This window comes from Watersipora subatra, chromosome 6 (genome assembly GCF_963576615.1).
Source record: "Watersipora subatra chromosome 6, tzWatSuba1.1, whole genome shotgun sequence".
Classification (NCBI taxonomy): Eukaryota; Metazoa; Bryozoa; class Gymnolaemata; order Cheilostomatida; family Watersiporidae; genus Watersipora; species Watersipora subatra.
In genome coordinates this window covers 18,728,251-18,739,734 of record NC_088713.1, presented here as the reverse complement: position 1 = coordinate 18,739,734, position 11,484 = coordinate 18,728,251, and the positions used below count along the sequence as shown (strand labels likewise).

The 11,484-nt window shown below is 34.6% G+C and overlaps 1 protein-coding gene across 1 annotated transcript in view; it reads right to left on the bottom strand.

Moving 5' to 3' along the window:
• Positions 1 to 7,514: 7,514 nt before the first annotated feature.
• Positions 7,515 to 11,484, bottom strand: part of LOC137398496 (innexin unc-7-like) — a 65,832-nt gene continuing 61,862 nt past the window's right edge. The window contains exons 7-10 of the mRNA XM_068084613.1: positions 11,146 to 11,327; positions 10,440 to 10,595; positions 9,244 to 9,336; positions 7,515 to 8,128 (exon numbers count right to left, since the gene is read on the bottom strand). Of these exons, the coding sequence (XP_067940714.1) occupies positions 8,048 to 8,128; positions 9,244 to 9,336; positions 10,440 to 10,595; positions 11,146 to 11,327 (512 nt within the window). The 3' untranslated portion in view covers positions 7,515 to 8,047. The remainder of the gene's footprint in view (positions 8,129 to 9,243; positions 9,337 to 10,439; positions 10,596 to 11,145; positions 11,328 to 11,484) is intronic.

Sequence of the window (11,484 nt, the reverse complement as noted above, 5' to 3'; positions counted from 1 at the left end):
CTTCACACTAGAATGGCTAAGAAGATGGAATGCCTAATAGAACAAGGTGTTCATCCAGAATGACTGACCAAAGGACGAACTGTGCTTCTGGTAAAAGATCCAAAGCAGGGGCCGATTCTCAAAAACTATCGACCAATAACGTGCTTGCCCACCACTTGGAAACTGCTGTCAAGAATAGTTGCAGACAAACTGGAAGAGCCCATGAGTCACTATATGACCAGTGCTCAGAAAGGAGTTGTGCGCAACACCCGAGGAGCCAAACATCAGTTACTGGTGGATCGGACGGTCTGTCAAGACAGCAGGAGAAAGCAAACCAATCTTGCCATGGCTTGGATTGACTACAAAAAGGCCTATGACTCAATTCCCCATAGTTGGATACTTGAGTGCCTCAGTATGTACAATGTTCACCCTGCTCTTGTGGCATTCATCAAGATGTCAATGACCAAATGAAAGACGGAACTGGAGGCTAACGGCAAAAAGCTGGTGAGTGTCAAAATTAAGCGAGGCATCTATCAAGGTGACTCATTATCACCGCTGCTCTTCTGCATATGCCTAAACCCTCTAAGCAATATGCTGGATGATACTCAATATGGGTACCAGCTTAAGAGTGGCACCAAGATAAACCACCTCTTCTACATGGATGACATCAAGCTGTACGCTAACAAAGAAAGGGACATTAATTCGCTAATACACCTCACTCAGGCATACAGCAAGGACATCGAAATGACCTTCGGTATTGAGAAATGTGGAAGGCTAATTCTTAAGAAAGGCCATTCTATGCTCACAGATGGCCTAAGAATGCCAAATGGTACCATCAAAGATATAGAAGAAGGGTACAAGTACTTGGGGATTATGCAAAGCAACATCAACCACAAAGCCGAGGTATGTCACAAAGCCATTACCGAATACAAGAAACGCCTTCGGTCCATATAGTCCTTAAGGTCTTACGGAGCCAGCTCAATGCCAAGAACCAAGTCATGGCAATAAATACCTACGCACTGCCAGTAATAAGATATCCAGCAGGCATAATAAAGTGGACTGAGGAAGCCATCAAAGAAACAGATATAACAACTCAAAAACTGCTGACCATGCATGGAGCACTCCACCCAAAATCTGATACTACTAGATTATATCTTGATAGGAAAGATGGCGGTAGGGGACTCAAAAGTGTACATCAGACAGTGAAAGAGGAGGAGCAAAGCATCAAAGCATATGCAGCCTCCATGGCCATTTCAGATAAGTTGCTAGATGAATTTCAATCGGCTGCTCTTACAACGGACCTACGCCATGGTGATGAGGAAATTGACTGGCATACGAAACCTCTTCATGGTGCTTACCACAAACAAACATCTAAGGTTGGCAATCTTCACCAGACATACATGTGGATGAACAAAGGAAATCTAACGGCCAATACAGAGTCGCTAATCATGGCAGCCCAGAAGCAAGTGCTCCCAACAAGGCAACTCCAAACGAAAATATATCACACTAGAGACGATCCTAGATGCAGACTGTGCAAAGATGCACCTGAGACCATCCAACACATCATCAATGGATGCAAGCAGCTAGCAGGAAACGCATACACTGAGTGGCATAATCATGTTGCAGGTGTTGCTTATAGAAGTCTATGTGATGAGTATGGCCTTAATAAACCACAACACTGGTGGGAAGCTCCTGCTAAGGTCAATGAAAATGACCGCGCTAAGATCCTCTGGGACTTGTACATCCGAACTGACAAGCATGTCCAAACCAACCAGATATAGTGGTGGTTGACAAAGAAAACAAAAGGGCTACTATAATAGATATAGCAGTACCCAATGACTACAATATAGCCAGCAAAGAAAAAGAAAAGGTAGAGAAATATCTCCCTCTTGGAGAAGAGATTGAAAAATGCTGGAATGTAAGAACAACTGTAATCCCAGTAATCATTGGGGCAATGGGCGCAATAACACCAGCGCATAAAATGTGGCTTGCTCAAATACCAACAACAATCAACTCAGGTGAGTTGCAGAAAAGTGCGCTATTGGGAACAGCTAAGATCTTGAGGCAAGTGCTCAAACTCCCAGGTATATGGTAGGAGACCCGAGTTAGAGCAAAATTTATCACCCATACAGGGTATCCGAGGTGAGGAAACAATTTATATCCTTATTGGAAAAATAGTTGTTTTCCCTTCATAATTCTTGAAAAATCATGAGCAGCCAACACAAACCTACTATCAGTAAGTTATTGCTGCTAGTAAAATGTCAGGAGGCAGTTTATGTATGTATATAGCAAACCATAACATAATATTTATACAGCAAATCATAACATATCTACATGTATGTAGCAAATTGTAACAGTATATATATAGCAAATAATAGCATTCCTATATGGTAAATCATAACATATCTATATATATATATATATGTATATATATGTATATATATGTATATATATGTATATATATATATATATATTTATATATATATATATATATATATATATATATATACATATATATACATATATATATAGATATGTTATGATTTACCATATAGGAATGCTATTATTTGCTATATAGATACTGTTACAATTTGCTACATACATGTAGATATGTTATGATTTGCTGTATAAATATTATGTTATGGTTTGCTATATACATACATAAACTGCCTCCTGACATTTTACTAGCAGCAATAACTTACTGATAGTAGGTTTGTGTTGGCTGCTCATGATTTTTCAAGAATTATGAAGGGAAAACAACTATTTTTGGCAACATATCATAAATTACAGCATGGTAGATAGTCATATTGGAATATTTGAAACATTTTGAGAAATCACTTGACCAAATGCAAAAAAATGACACGCAGGACTTCAGAATCAATTATACCTCACATTCTGTTGTTATGGCTGCTTGGAAATGCGTACGTGTTTTTTGTGCATAAAACTAGTACATTGAATTTCAGGTCACTCTAAACTTTTATATAATATGAGCTTTGCCTATCTGTTGGAATGGCTGTCCAAAGCCACGCTAGATGTTGAAAAAAGGATTATATCATATGGGAATCGAACTCTGGCGAGTTGGCTTAACAGCCAATTCTAATTCGGTGTTTTATTGCCATACTTGATGATCTCTTACGGCACAAAAGCTGCCAAAGTACTACGTAGTTTTTATTTTTAAAAAAACTACAGTAAAAGCTTGGCTAGATATTTTTTTGGAGAATTCATTACACATTTTTAGTTTTATATCTAACACCCACAAGTGAATTTTGTATTCTAGCAAGGTACAAAGTTTAGACCTTTTTTTGACAAATGGAAATTGGCAAAACAGTCAGAACTTTGCCATTAAAAATTATGATTGTTAAATACTGAAAAGAGCTAGAACAGTTCTCAATTTATAAAAGATTCATGAAGAGACAACTCTCATCATCAACAAAGAAAGAAAGCAATGAGAAAACAGATTTTTCTTCTACCAGACAATATAAAATCTGTAAAAAATGAAACTGTTTAGTTTAATTGCAGCAAGAACTTAAATATTTTAAAATAGAATAATCGAAACAAAAGTAATATCCTTCTTATGAAAAATGTGAAACAAACTTTTGTTGCCACATGACAGCTAGTTTTCTCACGAGAGACAGCAGAATAACCATTCTAGAATGTTAAACCATTAAAAGCCATAGCAAAAGTTTAGATTAGCTGCCCTTAAAAATAAATACATAGCATTAAAATGATGATAGTAGAGCCAGCTTTTAGAATAGATTAAAACAAATGATACTTCATTGTAATACATATACAGTGGTGTGCAAAAGAAACAGGACTTGTTTGTTGGGAAACTAAAATTCTCATTCACAAAATTGTTACTCATTATCAATTTTGTCAATATTCATAAATTATATATTAAATTTTTACTCGCTTTGTCAATGTTTCAAATATTTAAACCAAACAGCTGTTGGCTATGTTTTTGATTGATTATTTTATCGCACTTTATTAGAACTTGAAATCCAGTTCAAAAGGTCGCAGTTGAACCCATTTAGCCAAACAAGATGCAATGGATTTACAGGGCAGATAGTCATTGTATTGGTTATAATACTGATAACGAGGCTTTACTGCATGCAACGTCACTAAAACTGGTTCTCACGGCTCTTATTAGTAAGTTTTGTAACATAATAGCCTACTCAAATCAGCCAATAGCAACTTCATTACCTGCCCCTGTTTATAAGCTGTTTTTAATACTAGTAAAGCGCCGAGAATTCAGCTAGTTTTCATATACATGCACTTTTTTATATATTTGGTGATTATTTTTGAAATTAAACTTCAAATATAGCCTCAGATACATTGCTATAAATAGATGTTTGCAATGACTTGAAGATTATTTTAAGTTGGTTAGATTTTGCTCCATTGTTTTTTCTAAATTCTGTGTGAACGTAAGAGTAGGCCCTACCAGATGCTCATGAAATCATGTATTTATCACTTATAAATAACATACTTGATTATTTAGGTCATTCCTATAATTGAGGTCATGTTTGAAGAAGTCTGGTCACGTTTTTTTTTTTTGAGTGTTTTGATCACAATAAAATATTACTGATTTTAATCTTTAAACATCCTGACAGATTGCCTAAAACAATAAAAAAAAATTTGAATGCCTGACAAATATTTATAATTTTTGACAATGTCTGAGCGTTGTCCCAGCCTCAGCCTGAGATAATTTGGGAATTGTTTTTCCAGCTGATCTGGGTAAGCTAGACTGCATAGTTTTGTTTGGTTATCTATGCTTTTCTTTTATGCAGCTGAACAAAATTTTGGTTACTCGGAGCGTAACATTTTATACCTAATTCGGATGTTTCAAATCGATTGGCTTATTACTTTTTGAGATATTGATAAACTACTGCGGACACTTCTTATCTATTGATAAGTAAATGCTGACAGAACATCAGTTTTTAATGACACGCTAATTGAAATTCTTGGTAATGAAGCAGGAAGTAACGAAGGATCAAAAACAGACAAAACTAGAAAGTTTCTATTTTTCTACAACAAGAGCTTTACACTAAAACTGTGTGTTTGTCTATTCATAACAAATACACCGACTCTACGAGGCTCTGTGCGCCGCAATTATTATCTTTTCAGTTATTTCTAAAAAATTACTTCTTTGAAAGAGTTTGGGAAAAATAACTATGTGCTCTAATTGATTTCTGTTTTTTCATTGAGTTCTGCACGCTTAGAGCTTCAATATGATATTCAGTTAAAAAAGAATTGGCTATTTCAAGTGTTTTCACAGTCGATAGAATGTTGTTAGTACAGTCTTGGATTAGGAGACTTTCTGGTATACACAGATTATGTGAAAGATACATTACATAGATTATGTCTGAAAGTGTTCAAACTGAAAAATTCTTTGAAGTACTTGATAGAGTTGTCTGGATACCATATACGTACCTGAATAAAATGCTTATAGCATTCTTAGCCTAAACTCTTTTTGTCTGCCGAGGCAGTTGTCTTACGTATCGAAGCTTCATGTTTGGCTGTCAGACAGGTACAACCCAATAGACAAACACAAGTTCAATGAGGAAGGTTTTAGGAGAGGTTATTCAGAACAACAGGGCTCTGATGAGCATTTCACTTTATGATCTTCATCACTCTATGATAAGCTTTAATCTATGATCTCCTTCACTCTATGATAAGCATTAATCTATGATCTTCCTCACTCTATGAGATGCATTAATCTATGATCTTCCTCACTCTATGAGAAGCATTAATCTATGATCTTCCTCATTCTATGAGAAGCATTAATCTATGATCTTCCTCACTCTATGAGAAGCCTTAATCTATGATCTTCCTCACTCTATGAGAAGCATTAATCTATGATCTTCCTCACTCTATGAGAAGCATTAATCTATGATCTTCCTCACTCTATGAGAAGCATTAATTTATGATCTTCCTCACTCTATGAGAAGCATTAATCTATGATCTTCCTCACTCTATGAGATGCATTAATCTATGATCTTCCTCACTCTATGAGAAGCATTAATCTATGATCTTCCTCACTCTATGATAAGCATTAATCTATGATCTTCCTCACTCTATGAGAAGCATTAATCTATGATCTTCCTCACTCTATGAGAAGCATTAATCTATGATCTTCCTCACTCTATGAGAAGCATTAATCTATGATCTTCCTCACTCTATGAGAAGCATTAATCTATTATCTTCCACACTCAAGGAGAAGCATTACTCTATGATCTTCCTCACTCAAGGAGAAGCATTAATCTATGATCTTCCTCACTCTATGAGAAACATTAATCTATGATCTTCCTCATTCTATGAGAAGCAGTAATCTATGATCTTCCTCACTCTATGAGATGCATTAATCTATGATCTTCTTAGCTCTAAAAAAGGGCAGCTTTATTGTCAGAAGTTTGCTAAACCTTTCATAGATATCTGAATAATGAAAATTTGCCTGCAGTATAGGATGATAAAAAACAACCAGCGCTTATGGTCTAGCACATGTTCATGCATTTAGTAGCTTCACAGGTGTTTATTATAAAGATGAACTTACACAAAACTTTTGTAGATTCTATCGTAAAAAATCCGTATTTTTTACCATTTGTGATGGTTTTTGATGCTCGAGGTGATCTAACTGCCAGGATGTTTCAAGGTTAACATGACAACATTTTTTTGCGATTAAAACACTTAGAAGAAAAGCATGAGCAAAATGAGGTCAGTAGTTGATATCGTTGCAATAATCAACATCAGCCTATACAAAGCCTGAAAGTGTTAAGGCACAAACACAATTGGCAATATATAATGCAATATCATCTTGCCAATCTGTGCTGGATTGTGCTGGATTGCGCTGGATGAGTTGACTGAGCCATAACACTAGACTTGCTAATTCAGAACTCTATTGCAAGAAAAATGCATTTCGATCATCTATTTTGCTCCAGACTGCCCTGCTCTGGCTGCTTACAATAACAACATTCTGCTATTTTTTCACGATTGAAACATCATCAAAATGAGCACTGAACTGTTCATAGATTTAATAAGAGCACACACAGTGTGGTTTGACGCTACACACAAGTATTACAAAGATACCCAGTGGAAAGCAACTTTTGGGAGTCAATCGTTACACAGGTTGGCTATTTTGGTAATAGTAAATTATTATTATTTATTTTATTCCAAATTAAAAATTGCTTTGAAACAAATTGTACATAAAAGTTATCTATATAACTAATTTTTGTGTATAGTTTACTTTAACAATAGAAATTTAATATATAATTTACTTTAATAATTTCAAAAGGTTAATGGTTTGAACCCGGAACCATTTTATCTGATTTCTTGTAGTGTGCAATTCGTGAAAGTGAGACAGGCTTAACAAGAGCAGAAGTTGTTTACGTCATATTCTAGAAGTTGCCATGTTAACTTATATTTATTAACGACTCCGAAGAAACTGGTTACACAGAATGTCATTGGCTATTGTCAGGATGCCCGCGTTACTGCTTATTGGTGAATCACCCTAGTGGGTGAATTTAAGCAGCAGACATGGTGGGGAAGCTAATTAATACTATATATTATTTCATTGCATAGTAAACAGTCTGCTAGGTGATCATAATGTAAACGTGCATAGTTAGATAAGAGGTTGTACAGTAGAACAAAATATTTTGTACAAAATATGTTGTGAAAAAGGCAAAAAGCTAAAGTGTACATCAGTGCTGTTGAAGCAAATGTTTTAACACTGCATAACTTTGCATAGCTATAATACTAATAACAATATTAAAATTTGATACCAAACCATGTATCCGCGTGTAATCACCATTCTCTAAGTGAAACCATTAGTTGCAGTAAAAGTGTAACTACAAAATGCTTGAACATACATTGATATTATTTTTAGAAATGGAAGATCATAACCAATCCAGCTAGAAAACCATAGAGTTAGCATTAAAATTGGCAGTAGAAAAGCTTATATTGTTATGGTTGTTTAATGGCCTCAATTGTCATAACAAGCTATTGAGAGGTTAACTCTCAATTTAGAGTTTGTGCTCTTAGACACAATCAGTATTAAAGAATGTAGATTCTATAATGATTAGGCCAGGCTCTCTGTTTCACCATAGTTGAGTCTGTTCTTGTTTTCTTTCTGGTACTTCTCCCAGAGCGCCTTCACCACCTGCAAAAAAATCAACAAAATGTGGTAACGCTTATGTATCATATTTTCAAAAGTACCATTCCGATATGGATACTGCCTTCTTTTAGTGCTAACAGTTTGATATAGCCTGAGCTCCAAGGTAGTGTTTCTGATAATATTAAAACACTCTCAAAGAACCTCAAGCTCCAAAGTAACATTTTGTGTAGATCAGGAACCTGTATGGCAAAGGCAAACATGTCCGGTTTAATAAAATAAACATTTCATGATTATCAGCTCTACTCAGTAATGTAAAGTAAGAAATGGCTTCAAGTATAAAAATGGAAAAAAAGGCAAAAGTAATACCAGTTTGTGGAGCTCATTTGATGCAATAGCAACATTTCATATTGGTTGCGCCAATATATATTAGGTGATATAATTTCAATATTATTATATTATTAATACGATTATCAATGTTGCTCCTACAATTTTAATTATTAAGATAATTATTTGTAATATTTTATTGTTACAAACTTTATTTTATAATTATTATTACTGCTAATATAGCTGGCATCGTTATTATACCCATTATTAATATTATAGTCTAAACACACGCAAAAGGGTTCAGCACTGCGGCACTTTGCGGATGAAGTGAAACATTCTATATGATGACCACTTTTACATGCTAAACACAGTCAAGTTCAACGAGACAACTGCGCAATCACTTGATTATTATTATTATCATTAATATTATTGCTATTATTTTTACTACAATGGTTATTTTGTCATTATTATCATCAATTGCAATTACTATACTGATGTTATTACCATTATTATTGTTGTTGATGTGCTATTATTACTACTGTTACTATGTTATTATATATATATTGTCATTACTGTGGTTGGTATTATTTCAGTTATTGATATTGTTCCTATCATTATTATTACTCTTTATCTAATGTTTTATCATAAGAGATTGCTTGACCAAAACTTATTAGAAATTTTATTATTTTAGTGAAGGCTTGCATAAGCCTACCTTACCTTGCAGACAAACGCTAAAATTATTTTGTCATGGATTTATTACCCGGCTGACATAATGCCTTGTCAGCCTTAAATCTGTTGAGTTTGTAGGTTAATAGGTTAGAGTCGTCATGACTTACCTCTCCACATACAGCATCATTAGTGTTCTTGGCTATCTGTCTTAGAGTGAAAACACCGTCCAGCCTCAAGAAATTGGTGAATTCTTCTACTTCCTGCAAATAATAGCAAAAACATTTTTCTAGTCAATATACGACAATATGTTTGCTAGAGAGTACCTTAAAAGTTAATATTAAATTCTTTTTGATTTTTGCAATGTTGACTCAAAAAATAAAACTCAACATTTCAAGCGTATTATCAAGCCTAACTCTAAAGGAGGGAGTGAATTATTAATAAACAGCTTATCTATTATAAACTAGTTAGCTCGCAGGCATTATCTTTGCTACTAATAAGACACGAATTTGACCAATCAGATGGCTGGTTACTCATTAGATTGATCAACTACAGTGGACACCCATACAGCATAGATAATCCATTCTGAGAACATTTAGGTTATATAGATTGTACATTATACGAAGTGTAAAACACTTGTAAACAGCCTAATCCATTCCAATTTCATGTAAACTCATCTTTTTTGGCCCTTTAGAAATAAAAAATAAATAAATCTCTTTATTTAATGGTCGTACAATAACTGTGGTAATATTGATTTGTATAAACAATTTTGCATTTTTTGTTAAACTCTCAAACTTAATTTAGGCATGATTACACCAATTTTATGTTAACTTAGGGAAGCGCACGCTTTTACTGTATTTTAAACTTTTTCCGTCGCTGCAAGGTTTATGCCGCCAAAATAAAGTTTTCTTTTGCTAGATTTACTTTTCTTTTGTTACTAGATTAAAGTACACATGAAATATCTTCAATATAATAAGTGCAGTGTCTGGTTATCCGTCTGTCCAGAACCTAAGTTGGAGAATGGGACAAAAGTTTTGATTTCTCTCCCAAGTGTGTCGAGAGGAAACGTAATTTTGGGCCAACTAAAAAATGCATATAGGCCTAAAATGGCTTATTTGGCTTAAAAATATTTTTAAACCAACCAGGCCAATTCACTTGGTTTACATTACAAAAGTGTCTACTGTATAACCAAAGGGATATTTTTATTACGTAAATGTTTTTTTTTCAATATTTTTAGTTTTCAGTTGCGTGTAAGACCCAAAAGAGCTCCGATGCATCCAAGATAAAAAGACAAACTTTGGATGGTTGTAACAAATCCATTACATCAAAGCCTTTGGACCCCCTAATAAATTTAGGTCCCACATACATCTTCTCTGTTTCCTCCAAGCCCCATGATTTTCAGATACTTTCTCACGTAGGTTCTCTGAGCTCCAGGTGAAGTTGCATTTGCCAACCAAAGCAAGAGTCCAAGGATAGACATACCAGCCACAAATATCAACCACCACCAGATGATCATGTACACCTGCAATACCAACGTTAGATAAAATAGCTTACTTAAACATTATGTATTCGCAATTTGCAACGGAAAATTTTTGTATATCCTTTTTTCAATAAATTCAATAACTCACTGTAATTCTCCTATTATGATGTGGAGCATTCAGAAGACTACAGTAATTCTCCAATAATTGAGAGGGGTATTCATTAGACTACTGTAATTTCCCTATAATTATGAGGAGCCTTCATTAGACTGCAGTATTTATTCTAATTTTGTGAGGGGTATTCAATAGGCCATGTAGTTCTTCTATATTTGCGAGCGGTATTCAATTTAAGCGCCCATCAATAATTTATTAAACGCCTCCCCCCCCGGCCCCTTTCCTATGCTTGGAGAATTTAAGGGCACCTGTACTCAGGTCTTATCAACAATATAGATTTTCTACTAGATTTCTTGGAATAGTGCTAGCAAACTATGCTGTTTAGCTGCTTTGCTACAAGACAATCCAGTAGAAACCATATTATATAATTATTAAAATGATTTTAGAGTACATTATTATTAAAATAATTATAATTTTTACCTTTTCGTTGAAGAGGTTGACAGAGAGAAGACACTGTACTGTGTAGCGATGAATATTAGACCCCAACCTGCGAATCTCAAAGGAGCACAGTGTGATGCGTGGGAACATAGGAGAAACATTCCACTCAACTTTCCAGAGCATGTTGACGAGAGCTTGGTAGCCAAATATGTGATAACCATCACCTGCCAGTGGTAAAAAATTATAATAACTAAGATAACATTGGTAAACTGATTTTTCTCACTAGTAGTTGAATTCCTACATAGTCAAATGGTAATAGAGTATGCCAAGGGTAATAATATATGTTTAGAAGTTGTCATACCTCACCATACAAAATTAGCT